General features: G+C 41.2%; 7 protein-coding genes across 10 annotated transcripts; 2 read left to right on the top strand and 5 right to left on the bottom strand.

Moving 5' to 3' along the window:
- Positions 1 to 20: 20 nt before the first annotated feature.
- LOC145705491 (RNA-binding protein 39-like) lies at positions 21 to 2,386 on the bottom strand. The gene is made up of 7 exons (XM_081782973.1): positions 1,602 to 2,386; positions 1,442 to 1,532; positions 1,270 to 1,390; positions 1,000 to 1,210; positions 865 to 958; positions 707 to 823; positions 21 to 332 (listed from the first exon to the last, which is right to left on the bottom strand). Exons 1-7 carry the CDS (start codon positions 2,343 to 2,345, stop codon positions 238 to 240), a joined length of 1,473 nt encoding a protein of 490 aa, XP_081639099.1. The 5' UTR covers positions 2,346 to 2,386; the 3' UTR covers positions 21 to 237.
- On the bottom strand, positions 2,383 to 6,680 carry LOC145705492 (myotubularin-like). The gene is made up of 5 exons (XM_081782974.1): positions 6,419 to 6,680; positions 4,282 to 4,498; positions 3,970 to 4,237; positions 2,764 to 3,083; positions 2,383 to 2,719 (listed from the first exon to the last, which is right to left on the bottom strand). Exons 1-5 carry the CDS (start codon positions 6,663 to 6,665, stop codon positions 2,641 to 2,643), a joined length of 1,131 nt encoding a protein of 376 aa, XP_081639100.1. The 5' UTR covers positions 6,666 to 6,680; the 3' UTR covers positions 2,383 to 2,640.
- On the top strand, positions 5,054 to 6,366 carry LOC145705495 (3'(2'),5'-bisphosphate nucleotidase 1-like). The gene is made up of 5 exons (XM_081782981.1): positions 5,054 to 5,606; positions 5,654 to 5,727; positions 5,833 to 5,926; positions 5,968 to 6,102; positions 6,148 to 6,366. Exons 1-5 carry the CDS (start codon positions 5,075 to 5,077, stop codon positions 6,348 to 6,350), a joined length of 1,038 nt encoding a protein of 345 aa, XP_081639107.1. The 5' UTR covers positions 5,054 to 5,074; the 3' UTR covers positions 6,351 to 6,366.
- A 43-nt stretch (positions 6,681 to 6,723) lies between the features above and the next one.
- Positions 6,724 to 8,352, bottom strand: LOC145705494 (myotubularin-like). 2 transcript variants are annotated; one of them, XM_081782979.1, is made up of 5 exons: positions 8,147 to 8,352; positions 7,393 to 7,534; positions 7,149 to 7,350; positions 7,060 to 7,092; positions 6,724 to 6,925 (listed from the first exon to the last, which is right to left on the bottom strand). In XM_081782979.1, the coding sequence occupies exons 1-5, from the start codon at positions 8,201 to 8,203 to the stop codon at positions 6,739 to 6,741; spliced, it is 621 nt and encodes a 206-aa protein (XP_081639105.1). In that variant the 5' UTR covers positions 8,204 to 8,352; the 3' UTR covers positions 6,724 to 6,738. The 2 variants fall into 2 exon arrangements, with proteins under 2 accessions (XP_081639105.1, XP_081639106.1); XM_081782980.1 differs by lacking the exon at positions 7,060 to 7,092 and having other exon boundaries at positions 8,147 to 8,348.
- On the top strand, positions 8,340 to 10,335 carry LOC145705493 (REST corepressor 3-like). 3 transcript variants are annotated; one of them, XM_081782977.1, is made up of 5 exons: positions 8,340 to 8,606; positions 8,894 to 9,263; positions 9,501 to 9,632; positions 9,679 to 9,916; positions 10,037 to 10,335. In XM_081782977.1, exons 1-5 carry the CDS (start codon positions 8,517 to 8,519, stop codon positions 10,233 to 10,235), a joined length of 1,029 nt encoding a protein of 342 aa, XP_081639103.1. In that variant the 5' UTR covers positions 8,340 to 8,516; the 3' UTR covers positions 10,236 to 10,335. The 3 variants fall into 3 exon arrangements, with proteins under 3 accessions (XP_081639103.1, XP_081639104.1, XP_081639101.1); XM_081782978.1 differs by having other exon boundaries at positions 8,341 to 8,606; positions 8,894 to 9,308; positions 10,013 to 10,179; XM_081782975.1 differs by having other exon boundaries at positions 8,342 to 8,606; positions 8,894 to 9,308.
- Positions 10,336 to 13,140: 2,805 nt separating this feature from the next.
- On the bottom strand, positions 13,141 to 14,380 carry LOC145703460 (uncharacterized). Its single transcript, XM_081780819.1, has 3 exons — positions 14,171 to 14,380; positions 13,741 to 14,074; positions 13,141 to 13,665 (listed from the first exon to the last, which is right to left on the bottom strand). Exons 1-3 carry the CDS (start codon positions 14,304 to 14,306, stop codon positions 13,194 to 13,196), a joined length of 942 nt encoding a protein of 313 aa, XP_081636945.1. The 5' UTR covers positions 14,307 to 14,380; the 3' UTR covers positions 13,141 to 13,193.
- A 4,084-nt stretch (positions 14,381 to 18,464) lies between these two features.
- LOC145704765 (protein S100-G-like) lies at positions 18,465 to 18,968 on the bottom strand. The gene is made up of 2 exons (XM_081782235.1): positions 18,844 to 18,968; positions 18,465 to 18,798 (listed from the first exon to the last, which is right to left on the bottom strand). The coding sequence occupies exons 1-2, from the start codon at positions 18,950 to 18,952 to the stop codon at positions 18,590 to 18,592; spliced, it is 318 nt and encodes a 105-aa protein (XP_081638361.1). The 5' UTR covers positions 18,953 to 18,968; the 3' UTR covers positions 18,465 to 18,589.
- Positions 18,969 to 19,239: the final 271 nt, after the last annotated feature.

Genomic DNA, 19,239 nt, shown 5'->3' with positions numbered 1-19,239 from the left:
TCGACACTCTGATTCTGGCAGTTTTGTTTTTATTTTTTCTAAAGTAATTTCAGACAAGTAATGTTGAAAAAAATGCGTATCGTGTGACTCACAAGAAATGATAATAAGTAGGCCAGAACGAATTTGGGAGGGATTTCTTTTTTGCTCAACGAACAATAAGTTGGCGATAATTTTAAAAGCATAAGAGTGGTAAGGAGTTTTTAAAAGTCAGGTTGGTCTTTTGATGGGTCGTTTTGCTTATGCGGGCCGGAGGATTCTATTTGCGTCGGCGGACTCGGGGAAGAGCTCTTTGTAGCTTTCTTCGGGGATGTATGCGGCTTGGATCATCTTGCCTAAAAGGTATGATTAGCATTGGGCCGACAAGGTCAGTTTTAGATTTAGCTGATCATTATGATCGAGTTAGAGCGTTATTTGCGCAGCCAGATACGTCAGATTTCGTGGATTTTTCTCGTTGAATCTGTTCCTAGATAATATATCAGAATTGGCAAGATCGATAACTGAGCTAGTATTTCGCGCTAAGTACCGTCTTATGGGCCTCAATTCGAGGAAGGATTTGAGGGATGAAAGCTTCCTGACTGTCTGACTGTCTTTCTATCAACGAGTTGGGTTTTTCAGGCGCCTAATTTATTCAGTCAGTATCTTTCCTGTTCGAGTTTCAGTTCGAGTTCCAGATTTAATTCAAGAAGTGACCGACCAAATAGCTTACCGTCGAAGTAGTTTCCGTGGATCTTTTTGGATGCAATCTGGGCGACCGCTGGAGAGAGAGCCATTACAAAAACGTTTCCATCTTTTGAAAATTTGTCTACATGCACATGAAGGGCCCCTAGAATGATGATCAGAAGCAGCTCTAAAAGGAAGAATTACCTCCGTGATCAGAGAGCTCCAAAATAACATCGTCGCGGATATCGTTTTCCCAGCCAGCGGCACTTTCTTTTTCCGGATTGAACATGTTCGATAGCTAGAATCTCCGTTAATCTTGTACCTTCAGACACGTCAGACCTGAAAGCATCGGGTTTCAATGGCTTGGAGAGGTTTTGCTACAGGTTTTGGTACAGGCTGTTCTTCCTTCTGATTGAGCAGGTCGGTTCTAGCCGCGAGTTTGTTCATAAGAGCGATTCGACCAACGCTTCCATCGGGGAAAGACTCCTCTAGAGCTGGAGCATCTTCGTTTTTATCGCCTCGGTTTTTGGAAACGACTTTATCGACGACTTTTGAAAGCTCGAAACTGGTAGTTCTTTCTTGAGTTCAAGAGTGTTAAGAGCAATTCCTGATACTCGAATTCGTTTTCCTCCGAGATCGAATCTGTCCAGCTCTCGAAGAGCAGTCTTCCCAGCATCGGAGTCGGAAAAGGTGACAAATCCGGAGCCAGCTGACTTGCCCGTGATTGGATCTTAAAAAAGTAGCTAGAAAGAGACCTGCTCAAAAGACAAGTGATCCCTACCATCGATAAGTTCCACTGACTCGAGCCGACCAAATGGCTCGAAAATCGTCCTGAACATTTCTTCCGTTATTTCGTCGATCAGATTCGTAACCTAAGAATCGGATTGTTAATCATATCAAGAAAGGAGAGGGCCAAAAGCCCTCTTATTTCCGACTCGCACCTTGAGTTTTATCGGCCCATTTCCGAGCTTGGAAAGAGTTTGTTTGGCTGATTCAACCATCGCTGCATGCCTATTCTTCTCCGCTTGACTTTGTTGTACCAGGATAGGGATTCCATTGACCGGCTGACCGCTCAACCCAAGCGCGAGGGGAACGGACTGTGAGTATTTGAATTCAATGTAGGCGATTCCGATGGCCTTTGAGCGTCGAGAATGTCGATCTTGAATCATCTTCACGCTTCTGACGTCTCCGACGACGCTGAAAAACTCCTTCAAATCCTTTTCTTTCGTCTTTTGACTCAGCTGCATCGCCAGGACAGTTCGTGAATCTCGATCCTCAAGGGTATTCGATGTGTCGACCTTCGGTGGAGGAGTGCGGCTTCTTTTCTTTTCCCGTTCTTTCGATTTCGATCGTTTCTTTCGATCCCTAGATCTGGATCGCTTCTTCCTTGATTTTTTATCCCTCGATCGGCTTCGCTTCCGATCACGTGACCTCGAACGCTTCGAAGTTCTGGACCTTTTCCTACTCCTTGATCGAGATCGCTTCTTCCGATCCCTCGATCGTTTTCGCTCACGCGACCGAGATCGAGACTTTCTCCTTGACGATTTTCGATCTCTTGAACGATCTCGCTCTCTTCTTGAGCTTTTCTTGCTTCCGGAATCGTCCAGTCCAGGCTCGCTCTTTATATTGGCCTTTTCCTCGAGCTGGGCTTCCAGCATAGCTTCGACATCGATATCATCTGCCATTCTATATCTGTCAGGTTTGGATGAGAGCAAGAAGGAATGAAGAATAAGGCAAATTATATTTGTGGAATCATCCTTTGCTTTGGCACAGTTTGAACGATTAATCTACATGTATTTATTATTATTTTATAATTAAGATCATATATTGCATAAGTTTGATCTGACTCTGAATGTATGAAAATATGTAGAAGAAAAGAGACATGGATAGAGGAAAGTAACAGAAGAATTAAATTACGAGAAGATAGGAAGGAATAATTTTTGATGGCAAAACTGAAGGTTGCACTATTTGAAGATTTTTCTACATGTTTGTTGGTGCAGATTGACTCTGTCTCTGCTGACTTCTTAGCGCCCATTCCAAAAGTTGATCTCTAGGTGTACTGAAATGAAGGATTATTCTGGGAAAACGTTTATCTTTCTCTACCTTGGATTGAATCTGTTGTAAAGCCTTATCCAGAAGGTCATCCTTATTACAGCTGTATTGGGAACAAGCGTTTTGCAACGGCTATTCTTGTCAAAGATCGGATGCAAGAACTGTCCACGATGGTCGTTGTGAAGAATATGAAACCAAATACTTTTCGTCTTTTCGTGGAGATTATGAGCGAGTCGGTCTTTCACGCAGTTGAAAAGGAAGTTGCCGAAACGAGCAGAGAATAGGTGCTCGGCGAGGAAGATCAAGAGGCGTTCGGAGAATTCGAAGGCTTCGGGGAATTGACACATGATTTGGTAGACTGCATCGAGGAACTAGAAAGGCGTGTTATTTTCTCGGATCTGAAGTGTCTCTGCGACAAAATTCCTGGGAAAAACTCGACCAATCAGATCGTTCCCTCCGACTGATCAGCCAATCAGGGGCAAAATTTGTCGCAGAGAAATTGTCCGGATACACGACGTTTTCAGCATACCGACGTTTTCAGCAACCGACGTTTTCAGCATAACGACGTTTTCAGCGCCGCTGAATTCGTCGGTTTGCTGAAAACGTCGGTTTGCTGAAAACATCGTTTTTCACCTGAAAACGCGTGGGCGTTTGCCGGAACGAAATTTTCAAACCAAATGGATCTAAAGGCGAGGTTCTCGCAATTTAATTGGCTAGTTAATAGTTTGAAAGCATTTCTAAATGAGTCATTAAGAATGCATTATTTAGAAAACGTTATTATGCATTATTTAGAAAAAAGTAAGAATTAGCTAAATTACTTCTTAATACATTATTATCATAATAATCATTAGTCACTATAAATCACTAGAAAGTTTACAGTATAAACGTATTATCAAGTTTCGTGAATCTGTTTTAAAACAATGAAAATAATGATAAATCAATATTGAAAAAGATAAAAATAATAATTTTATTAAATATAGTCTTTTGTAAATGATTCATTAATATTACATCGATTTTATGTTATTTTACGATTTACGGAAATATCGTTTACAGATGTAGTTTGATAAAATGATTGCCTCTCTAAACGCCCACGCGTTTTCAGGTGAAAAACGAGGTTTTCAGCAAACCGACGTTTTCAGCAAACCGACGAATTCAGCGGCGCTGAAAACATCGTTATGCTGAAAACGTCGGTTGCTGAAAACGTCGGTATGCTGAAAACGTCGTGTATCCAAATTGTCCTGATTTTTTCCAACAAACCTGAATGAAGACAGGACTTCTTTCTGTATCTTGCGGTTTATTCACTGTATGTCCTATTCTGTCTTGAAACTTGTGTCCAAACGCGCACCATTCTTTGTCTATCAGCACTAAGAATCCCTCCAAAGTCCTATAGTACCCATCCAAACAAAGCTGCGACAAAGCCGAAAGTTGAGGTGTACGATCCCACCCGTCAGAACAATGAATAAGGGTGGAATGGCCGTTGTTTTTTATTCTGTCGACGACGCGATTTGAAGCTATCAAAATCAACCTGAAATTACAGCGTCTTTGATTACTCGTTTAGTTCTTTCAAACCTCAGATGCTGCATCCATTTTGAATCGTCCAACAACTCGAACCACTTCTTTTCACCTTTTTTGTTTGGATTGTTGAGTGCCTCGATCACCTTGGCGAGCGAGTCGCGCATCACGTGGATGTTATCGATGTCGCAAAAGATTCGCTCGATGAAGGTCGTTCCGCCGTGCTCTTCATAACTATCGTGAGATTCGTAGCCTCCACCTTTTGCTCGATTCGCTAAAATAAAAAGGTTATCATTTTTTTTTAAACCATAAAATGTAAAATGAAACATAAGACTGATATCTTATTAGCTTTTATTTTGTTCCTCTCGATTTCCCTAAAATGAATCAGAAAAAAATATATCGCTGCCGATTGAATGATCATCAATTAAATTAAATTAAAGAAATTTTTCATCAAGGAAAATTGTTTGATTTTACCAAAAGAGTAACTTTTAGAATCTAAAAAATTTTAAAATTATGGGCGACATTGATGGATTAAAACAAGGCCGACAGAATATAATAAACCACGACAATGATTGAAGGCCAATCTTTCACCTTTCCGTCCCGCTTTTCCTTGCTTGAGTCCACATCTGAAACGCGCGACGCGTCTAAATAGCGCTCGTTCGCCCAATAAATACGGCGCGCGCAGATCATATTTACTTGATTTCATAAATTTTCAAACACAAGCTACTCTTTTCGAAAAACGAGAAGAGAAAAAAATTCAAAAAATGGCCATGGGTTCGAAAAAGAAAGAATTTTTTGATAAGACAGTATCTTAAGAAAAAAAAATTAAAGAATTCAGAATGAAAATAAAATGCTTCGTTTTTCAACAAGAACTACCATAAAGCATCTTTCTCGAACCCTGAATCAAGGACTTCTTCAAGACTTGACCGCATCATGCGTCACCGTTGCCGACGAATCCGCCGTGCTCATCCGAAAGATCTTCAAAAATGGCGACCTTGGAGTCATCGACAAGGGCGGCCTTAAAAACTTCCAAACCGAAGGCGACCGTGCTGTTCAACGATTGATCCTGAAGACCTTGAAAACCAAGTACCCACAAGTCACGGTCATCGGAGAAGAAGACGGAGACGACGGAGAAGCGGGGGATGAAAAAGTCTTTGATGCTCTTGCCCCGGAAGTTATGGAGAAAACCTTCCCAAAAGACCTGCAAGATGTGGCGCCTGAGCGAATCTGCATCTGGGTCGATCCTCTTGATGGAACGATGGAATTCATCGACCGAATGCTTCATCACGTGACCATCTTGATCGGCATCGCCGTCGACGGAAAAGCAATCTCCGGAGTGGTCAATCAGCCATTCTTTGGATTCGACGATGAATCCAAAAACCCGATCAAGTACTCCCATTCATATGACTTTGAATTCAACCCCCTTTTTAGTGGGGAAGATCAATCTGGGGAGTCGTCGGTCTTGGATCATTCGGTCCTTTCGAGCAAAAACCACTTCCAAAGGTCATGTTTGAGAAAAAATAAAACAGAGAATGTAACACTTCGTCCTTGACAAAGAAAAAATGAATCAAGGCCAAGTCAAACAACTTTTTCTTAACCAAAAAACAGGACAAGAAAATCATCTGCACCACTCGATCTCACGCTTCCCACGATGTCAACGCTTGCATTGAAGCTATGAAGCCTGACGAAATCCTTCGCCAAGGTAGGAAATCAGAAATCAAAGGAGCTTATGTTTATCTTTAGGTGGAGCCGGAAACAAGGTCTTGCGAGTCATCGAGGGCGACGCGCACGCTTACGTCTTTGCTTCCCCTGGCACCAAAAAGTGGGATACATGCGCTCCAGAAGCCATTCTTGTTGCTATGGGCGGCGCTTTGACTGGTAAAATGCCTTTTCTTCTCCCTAAAATCAGTCTCCACCCTTTAGATATGCACGGAAACGTGATGCCATACGACAAGAACGCGAAAAAGCCCAATTCCGGCGGCGTTCTCGCCACAATCTCCCCGAAACGCAGAAGTGGTACTTGGAACATGTGCCCCAGTCTGTCCGGGACAATCCTCAACTCCAGCCTTGAAATAACTCAAACCCCTTCCTTTCTAGTTTTTATAACTGTATCAATAGAATCATAGAATAAATCAAAGCAAGAAAAACTAATACGGGTCTCTCCTAGCTTGAGTCATTGAGCTACAGTACTAACCTTGTGCATTAACCTTCGGTCTGCAGTCATAGATCAGCAATTTATTCGCCTCCGGTGTTCTCAAATCTCGAATTTTCTTCAAATACAGATAGTCTTCCCCACATCTTCTTTCAGTGACACCAACAAGGGGTTGACTGCAGCGCGTAATCACGGCTCCATTCGTTGGGTGAATCCAAGTGGCGACCGGTAGACGATTTCGGCTTCGGTAGGAGGCGACTTTTTGTAAAGTGACTTTTTCTTTCTCCATTTTTGGAACAACGAGGTACTTTTTAAGGCTTTCAAGAAAGCAATTTCTCCTTGAAATTGGGAAGAAATGGACATTATTTGATAAGCCGTTCCTTGGGATAGGTATCGCAAAGGCCGAAATTATTGTTCTCCTCGGTAATAATCCACTCTCCCTTACTCTGTAAATTCTTTGTCTGCCTCTCGAACTCTTTGTGAACATCGTAGATGAACCAATTTTCACTCGTTTCGGATTTCTTCACGAAGCAAAATAATCGCTCAATACTAAAAAATGCTATTTTATAATTGGGCAAGAACAGGCTCTAGTGATGGAATGATTATTGTTTGTCGAAATCACCAATTTTGTGGTTGGATTTGAAATCATGAGTTTTGAATTTGAAACTTGGAGTTTAAGTAACCTTTTTGGCGAAAAAGTCTTCACGGAATAGTCTCTAAATTATTATCAAATTCTACACTTAATTTTGAAGGCCTTATTGTCGAAACTTACTTGCCAAAAGCCCGTTGTGAAACATTGTTGTGAAATTTGCTCTTGTCCCCGTTGTCGTGTTTGAAGTCGAATTTCAGTGATCTGAAGTCTTTGCATTCGATTTCCACAACGAGTGGGCTTTGTTCTGAGCCGTTGAGGAGGTTCTTTGTGTTGGTAGTTCGGTGGGGGCTTTTTGAGACTTTGTTTATCGTGTTGTACGGCACTAGAATCACCTTCGTTTGCCAGTTTTGAAGCTAGAACGAACCTGAGACGATGAACCAAGAATTTCCTTTTGCAGCGAAAATGAGTCGATAGTTTGTAAAGATGATTCTTCCATTCACTTCGCCGCGGTATTGACAATGATGAATAATATCTTCGGAGTTGTTGTTCTTATCTTGCGCTTCTTCCTGAATAAAAACGGTAAATTCTCTAGAACATGGGAAGGGATATTTTCGCGGAAAATCGCTAGAATTTCGACCTGGAATTGAAACTTTTTCACAGGTTTTCGATGGTCAAAACTAGGAAAAGGCGAAAGATTGACGATTTTTTAAATTTGAAAGGTTGAAAAATAATGCTTTTACTGAACTCAAAAAGAATCTCAATGAACAGAAGCCAATTGATGAAAGAAAACGACACGAATGAAGAAATCGAGATAACGAATATACAGCCTAAAGCTTGGGGTCGACAACTAAAGAACTCAAAGTTTGATAGTTACACTAAAATAAGGATACCGATCCCAGTTGAAAGAAAAGGACGAAAATGGAAACGCTATCAGTACAGGTCCTGTAGTAAAGAAACAATCGAAGAAGAAGTCGAAGAAAGCAAAATCGAAAAGGAATGCGTTTACAATTTTCTAGAGCTCAGTCCAAGACAGTACTAAAGTCCATAGTTCTATTAGCCATTTATTGGCCGAAATTATCAAAAAAAGGGATGAAAATCACCGAAAATTATGCAAGAACCATAAATATAGCTAGAACTCACGAAAACAAAAATTAACCCCAGAATACAATCAACGATACCTTTATATTTTCCACTAGATTTTCTTTGCGTAGCAAGTCCAAACTGATCGTTTCCATCTCCAATTCGTCTTCGAGAAGAAAAAATTGAGGACGTTTCAGATTCTCTTACTCGCTGAAAGAAATCGTTGTCGGAAGAATTCTCCTCCAGTGGAAAACTCGAGCTTGGTTGGCTTGCCTCCCGCCCGCGCTTTTTTCGGATTCCTCCTCGGCGGGAAATCGAGCTCTCCAGCTCTCGCGGAGAACACAAAAACTCTAACTTTGCTTTTTATCGTTCATTACTCCACTCGGTTCTGTCAAGAGATTCCAGAGATACCAGAACAATGAGTTAGGACTAGTACCACAATAACCAACCCCATTTTATTCGCCAAAAATGTCAGTAAACGGTGATAGCGAACCAGAACGCAAAACAAGCAATGACAAGGATTCCAAGGCTGAGATCAAAGTCGGAGATGAACATCAGGTACTGTATTTCTTTATTCTTACTACAGTCATTTCTCGACATTGAAAGAACGACTCCTCGTTTATCATCAATAATTGCAGTTTTGAAATGCCCAATATTGATAAATTCATCCGTTTTTCCATCTCAAAAGTACTAAGGAGATCCTCAAGAAGCTTTCCTAGTGATACCCTTAAGACTTTGATTAGTAGAAGGACCAATAGGGCACCTGCTTCCTTGAAGCTGCAACATCGATTATCCAAGAGCTCCATATTCCATCGTCTCCTCCATGATTTCACCCTCCATTTCAGGCTCAAATCCCAATGTACGAAGGTCCCTACAGCCAACCCAACGAAGCCGGTGATTTCATGGATACCGGCCTCACAAGCATCTTTCGCCAAACAACAGAGCTCGAAACCTGCATCTGGCGACCACCAAACATCAAGATTCCAGAGCACAAAGTCCAGGAGTTTGTTGAAAAATGTTACCTCGAACACGGCTGGGCCGAGGAACAAGCACTGGGGATTTTGTACGTGAGAAAGTTTAATTTTCGCAGAGCAATGGATACAACTAAAACGTTCGAACCCATGCCCAGTGTGATGGAAAGCTTCACAGAGGATGATAAGAACGCGTTCTTTTATGCTTATAAGGTGCACTCGAGACAGTTTAGCAAGCTTAAAGGTACCGATGATACCAGATATGATATCAAACTTTCAAAAATAAAAGGTATCGAGAAAAACTCACTTCAGTTAAGGCTTTCTCTTAGATTTTCGACAAGAGGTCATCTAAGATGACTCATCTTTGTCTCGATGTTTCTAATAAAAGACCATGAAGTCTACCTCTTCTCGTGAATCTAAGAGTTGGCCTCTTTCATCGTCAGAATTGTAAATCATAGATGAATAATGAGATTGTTTTCAGGTTACCTGCCGCACAAAAAAATCTCGGAGCTCGTCAATTTCTACTACATTTGGAAGAGGAAAGGAGGTCTCAAGAAGAAAATCAGCCGCCTGAATTCAGGTTCAAGGCATTATGACCTCGATGCTGATCCTGGTAAGGAAATACAGTGAGTGAGTGAGTGAGTGAAATATCTTTCAAGAAACGCCTGAACTCAAAGAAGAAGAATCTGACGAATTTTTGGACTCCGTCTTCAACGACATCCCAAAAGAAGAAAAAGAAAGAATCGAGAAAAGAGCGCAGCATGAAATCTATCAGACGTATCAATCAATTCAACTCTTCAAGCAAAAAGTCGAGGCGCAGAAAAACGAGACTCAGAAGAAGCTCAGATCGTACAATCCAAATGGCGAACTTGACTTGGACCAGATTCTCAAAGACAGGTAAGAGCTAGAATTTCTGACAACGGAGGTTATCGTGGTCACTATCCAAGTTTGTTCGTTTTTGACCCTTCTCGATTTTCGATAAGTCTTTTTCAGTTCGAAGTAGAGCTTCAAATTTAGACAAATTGGCACACAAAACGTCTCCACCATCTTCACTCCTTTCGAAGTCGCCGCTTTACTGAAAGGAGTCACCGAATTCGGCCCCAATTTTGAGCTCTTGTCCAGAATCATCCCTACGAAATCACCGGCAATGCTTCAACACTTCTTCGAGCAAAAGAAAAAATTGATCAAACAGCATTGTTGTAACATTCAAAGTTGAATGTACTTTTTAACTTTTATGCCACTATTTTTTCTGTCCGTTTATTTACTGAAGAAATCAGCCGTCTTCTGCAAAGTCTAAAATTAATAAAGTGAGCCAATCAAATGATTTTTTGACCAAAAAAAGAGGTGACCTTGTTTATCCTCGAAACCCGCGCATGTGTACCCTTGTTCATCTCATGGCCACGTTTCCATATTCCGTAAGCTGGTTGGTCGAGGATACGTGGCCAAAGGATGAACAAGGGCACACATGCAGGAAGTTAGAGGATGAACAAGGGTACCCCCTTTTTATCTCTTTAAACTCGTAGATACAGCCAGTTCTCTGAAGCCTTGGTTTATTCAGTGTTAGATAAGAGCATCTGTTTTGTCAATTAAGCAAACATCATTATTTTGGGCAATGTGTTATCGTCGATTTCGTGTCCGCTGATTCGTGACGTTGCGTTCTTCCGCACTAAATAGAACATCTCGTTCAAATCACGTGTTCAAATCTGCCTCGGCCTATCCGATCAACTTCTCGACGCCGGATGTTTTACCACAAGCATCATTTTCACCTATTAACTTTTTACTTGAGCCGGAAAGACATTTTTCTTCGACTTTTCGGACGATTTTCCCATTGTTTCGAAAGCCTGTGTAGAAAACCTGAGTCAGGGTTTGAAAGATCGCTACGCGGCTTCTTATCAAAGATCTTCCAGACCCTTACTCAGGTTTCCTTTACAGGTTGCCAATTTTTCTTTCTGATTATTTATCCGCCTGAAAACGGTCATCAATTCCTCCAACCTGTTTATTTTCCCAAGGAGAGTTTTTTGTTAATGTTAAAATTTCCGTTTATTTCCCCGTCGATCCGCAGGTGCAGCAGTTTTCCTGACTGGGAGGGGTCACTTGAGCAAGTTTTATTGCTCGCCACTCAGAGTTTCCGTTCTCAGCCCAGGCCGCTATTTTCTCGGCTAATTGGACACCGGATGAAATGACCAGTGTGAAAACGGAGAAATTGATTTCGGGCGATACTTCCGTTTGCTTTATTTATTCTTCATGTTTGTATTCAATTTAGTATTGGCTGCTGGTATATGGCGTGATCACATTTTTTTGTTAATTTCGAATTCTAGAGAGCTTCAAAAATTTATATTTACAAAGTGATAATTCAAAATTACGGTCCGTATTTTGGGGTTTTAAATTTCTAATTGGTTCTGAACAAAAAACCAAAGAGCCCTGTCAATCACGTGGCAAAGCCCCCATATCACAAAATCCCTTCTTGTGGGAAAGATTAGACCCCACCTCATTTGTATATAATACCAACTCAGCTTTGGCCTTTTCTTGACACCTGTTTTCCAGCCTTTTTTCTCAAAACCAGCTTATCCTTTTCGCTAGTCCAGAATTCAAAAAAATTCCAAGAATTTCTCCACTAGAATTTTTTGTTAGAAAATTATTGCTTTGATTGTCCGACTGGAATTTCGAGGCACTCAGAGTTTCGATTGAAAAATGCGAATTGAAAATTTGAAATTTGGATTTTGAAAAATTTGAAATTTCGCGACAATCAGATTACAGATTTGGAGCTTTCGTTTGTTGAGCTTATTGTGCTAAAAACAAAACTGTGCATCTGTGGTTGATCCTCTAAGCTCACAACATATGGCTGTATACACTCGACGATCCATATGTGGTGGAGTATTTGGCGCGTATGGCTAATCATGTGCTCTTATGTTTACTTTTTACAAATGGTGTCGAGAGGATTTTCATACCTTTCCTTAATTTTTGCCTCGAAAAAGACGCTTTTTTTCAACATCTAGCCTCAGTAACCTGTCTGGAAACCTGACTCAGGGTTTCGAAAAGAAGCCGAAATAAAGAGCCGCGCCGCGGCTTTTCTGAGAATAAAGCCGCAAAGCGGCTCTGCTAGAACTTTCATCTGAAGCTTTATATCTTTCGTCCAGCTTCTTTCAGGACCCTGACTCAGGTTTCTTGACAGGTTGTCGAGCCAAAAGCATCATCTTCGAAAAAAGCTCTTCCCATCAAAGAAGACAGAACAGCAAAAGATCAATTCCATCTGAGCGCCCGTAGATCAGAGCGCTTATCCACTGCCATTCAAGTTTATCCACCATAAAAGTCGAATATAAAATCCTCCCTTCCACCCAGTTCCCAGCTGTTGCGGTCTCGCGCTCGGCCAGCTCGGATCAAACCCGAATCCGAGATCAGTCCGTTTCCGGGAAGCCCCCAAGTTTATATTAATCCTAGCCTTTTATCTTTGAGACAAGGGCAGGTCAAGGAGAAAAATAAAAATATAAACTTGATTTCTTCAAAATTGAAAATCAAAGAAAAACATGAAAGGAACAGATTTTGAACAGGAAGGAAAATTGGGTTTTGATAAAGGTTAGTTTATGGTTTCAGCTGCCTTAAATATATTTAAGTCACTTAAATTTAAGGTTCTATACCTCACTCGAAGGGTTATAAAAGTAAGCGATTTCTCATTGACACCCTTAATAATTTTTGGCTGTTTTCCGCGGAGGAATTCATGGAAATCACGGGGTCAAAAAATTTTGCTCAATTTTCATCAAATTTTTTGCTTATCAAAAAGTTCATCTTCAATTCCTAGCTTCGCGATCCATATCAGCCCAGGCTTGAATCAGCTGTTCGAAGAATCTTTCCCCGAAATTCAAGCCCATCCCGTTCTGGCTAACACCTCGAACGGGCCAAATTGCATAACGAATTCAAATTACAAAAAGCCAAAACGCGAAATTCCTGCTGTAGCTACAGTAGCGGCTAGCCACAATCAAAATTCTAATCAAGTGCTTGGATCTTGACTTGGACAATTGAGGCGAAATGCATAAAGGTCAAAAGTCGATTTTTTTTATTTTTAAAACTTGCTTTTTTGCAAAAAATGAGCGGAAACGATTATTTATCGTATTTTTTAAATTTATTTACAAGTTGGAAGAGCGAATATATACAGTAATCAGCCTGAAAGCACAGTAATTCAGTTAATAGAAAGTCGCTTGTTTTGCTTTCTCGATGATTTCCCACCGGTCGGCTTGAGGATTTCGAACTTGCTCTTGAAGTTCTTGATGAAGTCGATGGCGGATCTCCTCCTTGATTTCCTCTTCTCCTGCTGGTCCAACGATTGGTCCAGTTCTCGTTCTCCCAAGTTGCCGAGGTGGCTCATCGCGCGGGGGCTCATCACGTGACGGGAGGTGTTTCTGACGCTGCTGCTGATGGTCGAGGAGTTGGCGAGGGAGTGGTTGTAGCTGGCGGTGACGACTTTGAGCCGCTTTCGAGGGTTGTAAGACTCCGTGCCAGAGGAAGAGAAGGATTCCTGATCAGAGTAGAGGATCGTGGGGGTTTCCTTGATCGCAGCTGGGTAAGCGGAGGTGATGTTGAGGGCGTGAGCTGGGGTAGAAGTCGAGTGAAGGACTTGGTACCAGTTTCGGCGCTCGATTCGATCTTTGAACCTGAAAAAGAGGGTTAGGGAAAGGTCTGATACTGAGAATTTCCCTAAGAAAAAAGTGGTGAAAAAGTTGACTTACCGAAGAAGAAAGCCGGTTTCCTCGTTTTGAAGCTGAATGAAGAGCACGCCGCGTCCACGGAGGCGGCACTCCTTGATCATCGCCTTGTTGAGCTTGATCTTTTCTTGAAGCATGAAAGAAGTCGGATCGGAAATGGCGATAATGGAGCCACTTGTCACCGCGTAATACTTCCGCCACTTCGTGGAAGACCCGTCCCAAGTGCTCTGCTCGGAAGTGACCGGAGAAGATCTGTAGACGAAGCCGGAGATGTACTTGGGAATGACTTTGCGGCGGCGGTTCGAGGTGGAGCACATTTCAGTGTCGGAAACGGTGAGTTCGACGTCGGAGATGACTTCTGAAGAAAAATGGTTAGAAATCGATCAAATATTTTGAAAATTTCAAAAAAAAATGTCCGAATTTTCGGCTCGAAACTCAAAATCTCTTTACTTACCGACTGATCCTCTCCATCCTTGAGACTTGAGAGGCATTGCTGTCTGCGAATCATAGTCCCTCATCGTGTTTTTTGGTCTCTTTCTTTGGATCGTCATTGGCATCCTGAAGCTTGATGTGCGCTTGACTTCGTGCATTTTTGCTGCTGGTGAGTTTTGCTTTTGGTTTTTTGAGTTTTTTGATAAGTGAAAAATTTCTCGGTTCGAATTAATTTGAGATTACAATTTGAGTGACTGGCTTAGGTCTCAGCACTTGGTAGAAGTAGTCCGAGCGCCGAGGCGCGCGCGAGCGCAAATTTTGAATTGTCCACCAAAAAAGCGTCGACAGCGCCCTCCAAGATAGCTTCACAGGACAGTGGGTTATCGGACGCCTAACGAGTACCGAAGCAGGTGCGGGTTGAAATCTGTTGGGGCTCTTTGAGCGTTAATTTGTTTAGTTAACTTGTCAAATTTCTATCGCTTCTCCTAATGAATTAACAATTATGATCTGATAAGACTCATTTTCAGTCACTTTTTTGAAAATATTTAAAGTAAAGATTTTCATGAGTTTTCACGAAAATTAAAATTTTCATGAGTTTTCACGAAAATTACCGTACGTTTTTTAGGCCGAGGTCTTAGCCTTTTGGAGATAAGATTTTCCATTCCAATGTTACACTCCTTGGGGTTCATTTTCCCTTCTATTTGTATCACTCGACGAACATAACAAATTTATGGGAAAACAAAATCGCTGTCTTGATCAACTTTCGCGCGGATTAGGCGCAAATAACAACTTTATGAATTGGCTCAACAAACAAACTCAACTTTCTCAAGCTCTAACTGGGTAACAGCTACAGTCCTTCAATAAGTAACAGTTAACCGTATCGATATCGAGAAGAAGAAAAAAGAGGAATCGACAAATGAGGAACTAAGTAAATTTGGCGCGAGGTTTGAAGATGAAAGCGCGCCGCGGCGGCAGATGGAAAATGAAGGAAACATTAGAGCACTAATTAGGTCAGTCAGGGATCGATACTGACAACTGGATTATCTCCAGATAAAATATACCTTCTTTGAATATAAGAGTCTTCCGAAAGAAGGGTCATTTAGATTGAGACAAGTCTTTTTTTGGCTCAAAAAGGATGCGAAAATGAAAGATTCTCGCTAAAATTGCTTATTTTCATTTTAGTGGAATGACACCCTTAATTCAAAATGCCTCGAAAATTGGCCAAAAATCGCTAAGTAGGGTACTCCTCTATCACCTCTATTTGCGTAATATACAATCACCTGTCAAATCTCGACCCCTAAACTAGGCTGATTTTTGGCGATGAGATCGAGGGGTGTCCTTATCTGCTCGCGTGATCCATAAGGGTTGAGCTCCCACTGAGCCACTCGACAGCAACTGCTGGGCGCATTCAAAATCAGCACACACACATTTGGACGCATCTCCAGCCTGACCTCGCCATTTTCCCATACATCAGCCAAAATCAGATCCTATTGACAGATTTTCTTTCCCAAATTCGCGTCTTTCTGACTTTGAAAAGTGCGTGACACATTTTTCAAATAATCGAAAACACAGGATTTCTTCCTCCCCATGAAAAAATCTCCTTTCAACCTGTGTTGAAACCTGAGTCAGGGTTTACTAAATGAACTATAAGAAATAGCCGCAAAGCTTCGCCAAAAAAAAACATCATTTTTCAAATTCAGAACCCTGACTCAGGTTTCCACACAGATTTCCGAGACCAGTTTCAGATCCAAAAGTCCATGAATCAATCAATTAAAAATGCAAATCGTCAAGTTGAAAAAGTCGGAAGCCCATAAATTTCACGTCCCTTGAAATTCTCTTTTCAACCTTCGCCCCCATGTTTCCGAATCAATTAGGATGAAAAACTTCAAGTCCAGTGTCTCTTGTCCCCGGTCGTGACCACATGATTATTTGTCAAAAAAGGAGGACAATGAAAAATTTTTGATCAGGCCGGTAATGGATTCCTCGCGCCGGCCTTCTTTGAAATTCCGGTGCCGCGGTTGGAGATCCATTAGTGGGGTTTATAGGCGGTTTTGGATCTTTGAAAAGGGATGAATTTGTTAGTCAGCGGAATGTGCATTGATCAGTAAAAATATTTTTTGATCAATTTTGAATCTGAATAAAAATAATTGATCATTTTTGAAGCTCCAGGAAAAAGTTTTATTTTGCAAGAAAACCCCTCCCACGGATCTGTAGATCGCTAAGTAGCAACATATGGTATCTGCGTAACGAACCGTTGAATATTGCAATCACTTGAGTTTGCGAAGCACTTGGGAACCCGGCTCAGATTTCTGCTTTTTCAGGAAATGGTTATATTTGCGAAATCTGATATACGCCCCTTGTTGCGTTTTATGGCGTTTTGACTTCCCAGGAAAAGCATTTTTCGAGTCGACCAAGGGGCTGGGCTTGGCAAGGCTGTGTAGAAACCTGACTCAGGCTCCCTGAGTGCAAAAATTTTTTGTGGAAAAATTGGTAAGATTAAAATTTGAGCCCGATTTATCCGTCTGAATTTGTTATTTTGTCCGGAAGCAGAAAGTGTATCGGTTCCTGACAGTGACCTGATCTAGTCAGCTAGTGAGCTGCTTAGTTTCACGCTTAGAGCGTAAATACTCGGGCGATTAGCCCGCTCAAAATGGATATTAGGACACCCTGAAGCACACGACCGGAAACAGCTCAAAAGCTGCACCAGCATGATATCCTTCCAACAATATTAAAAACTGCAAAATACACCTTGGTTGTTGGCAGAACTGTAACTGGCAATATACAGAATTGACGGGCGCAGCGGGAGGTGGATAGACTGGAGGGTGGGAGGATCGATCAGGGGAGGGGATAAATTTGTACCTGTTGGCTGAGCCGCGGATGAGAAATGGATTAATATGCTAGTAAGGGGATGAGATTATGAAAATTTTAATCGCATGATTTTTGAGAAATTTATTCCTTTTTCAGAAAATCGAAAAATGAAAGGTTTTTTTTTGATACGAACACGGATAAAGGCTCATTTCTGTTAATAAATGCATAAAATTCTAGAGCTCGAGTAGTTAGGCTGTGTATTAAGCCTAAGTCAGGGTCCTGAAATAGGTTAATTGAAAAGCCGCGCAGCGGCTTTTTTTAAAACGAAGCCCTAAAGCGGCTTCGCCAGAATTTATTTAACAAATTGATTTGGTCATTTTTCTCATTTTCCGATCCTGACTCAGGTTTTTCGCACAGATAGCCGATACTAATTCTAGAGTAGCCTCAATCAAGCAAATCAGCAAGACAAAAAAAATTGCGTTTCAAATATTTACTGCTGATCTGATTTGTGGCTTGGATTTGGATCCTCTTGATCCCCTTTTGATCGCCTGCCAGGAGCAAGGGTTTTAAAAATTTGACTTGCGCCAATAAAAATCGACGCCTTAGAATCTATGCCTAATTCTTGCAAATTTGCATAACACGTGTAACCCTAAACCTGTCGAGATTGAAGCAAGAAACAATGTTTTTTTCGATTTTGGGCCATTTTGAGTACCGATGGGTTCAATTGATAAAAGATCCTGCTCCTGCTCCTCTTCGCGACTGAATCACGTGATGACCTCAAATTATTTTGGAGAAGTTTGTCCAGATCTCTATCTAAACGCAAAGTTTTCTGGTTTAATGGATTTGATTTTGCCTCAAAAACCTGTGTAAAAACCTGAGTCAGGATCTTAAAAGTCTATTAGGATCCTGACTCAGGTTTTCACACAGGTTTTTGAGCCAAAATCACACTCAGAACATGATTTCTTATTGAAACTTATTCAGAAGCCTTTATTCAAAAGTCTTCAAAACAAAACTGACTGTATATCAGTCTTCTATCAATCAGAACGCTGTTTACTCCTGTCAAAATCGTCATGTCCGATTCTCTCAGCGGATAAAATTCTTGAGCCCATTCTTGACACCTGTTTTGAAAATAGTCATTTTCCACGAATCATGTTTTCATACAACCGGGTTGACATGCATTTTCTCGGACGAGAGGGGCGGACAGCTGATTGAAGGGAGCGAGCCGAAACATGGTTTTCTCAGATCAGCCGAGGGTGGAAGAAGGGCCAACTCTGACCCCGCCAGACACCTGCTTGTTTTGTATTTCAGGTGGAGAATATATTATTCCAGGGAAATTTCCCTGTTACAACTTTTAATAAAGCATCCAAGGCTAATCTTTACTAGGTCTCTGACAGAGAATATATCAAAAGATAGGAAAGGAAACTGTAATAACTTCCGGTTATTTATCCAAAAATAATTATCAAAAAAGAGAGAGATTAAGAGTTTTTTTTTTATTGGCACGAATAAGAATAAGTTTTCAAATTGGCAATTAGTAATTGTAGACGGAAATCTTATTTAGCATTGTACAGATTGTGTAGACAGTTTACCTTATGAGTTATTCCGAATAATTTATTCGCGTGCCATTGCAATTTTTCTAGTAGCCGCCGTAGCCGCTGTAGCTGCTGCCCTCGCTGCTACCGTTATTGCCGTCAGTAGAGGCCTCGTTGTCGACCTTGACCAGGTTGCAGATGTAGGCCATCGATTTGATGAACTCGTCGAAGCTGATCTTCCCGTCGAAATCCTTATCGATATGGGCAACGAGCTCATTCACCCTTGCCTCAGAAGAAAACACCTCAGGGAGCTCTTGATAGAATCATTTAGAAAAATAAGCTTTATGATTATCAATACCTTGTCCCATCATTGCCTTCAATTCTTCCTTGTCGAGCAAGTTGTCCTCACCAGCGTGCTCGTTGAAGATTCCAATGATGGATCGCATCAAGTGGACAATTTTCGTCATGGCTCAAAAAATTGACTAGCTTATTTGATATGCGACTACTTACAGGAAACTCTCGATAATATTCGCAATTTACTTCCGTTTTTTTAATCTTAACAAAGCAAAGGCCATTACAGAAGACTCTATTTTAATGAAAATTGAAAAATTTAGCAAGAAAATTGATATTTGTCTAGCTTTTTCAATTTCTTACGAAGACACTTGTATCGATAAGAATGCCAAACAGCTCGTGTCTTTCTTGAGCCGCCTTATCGGCACCTTAATTTGTTCAAATTTCTGTTGTGCCTTCTTCT

This window comes from Oikopleura dioica, chromosome PAR (assembly GCF_907165135.1).
Source record: "Oikopleura dioica chromosome PAR, OKI2018_I68_1.0, whole genome shotgun sequence".
Lineage (NCBI taxonomy): Eukaryota > Metazoa > Chordata > Appendicularia > Copelata > Oikopleuridae > Oikopleura > Oikopleura dioica.
The sequence above is the reverse complement of the archived record's forward strand: the minus strand, read 5'-3'. Positions and strand labels throughout refer to the sequence as shown.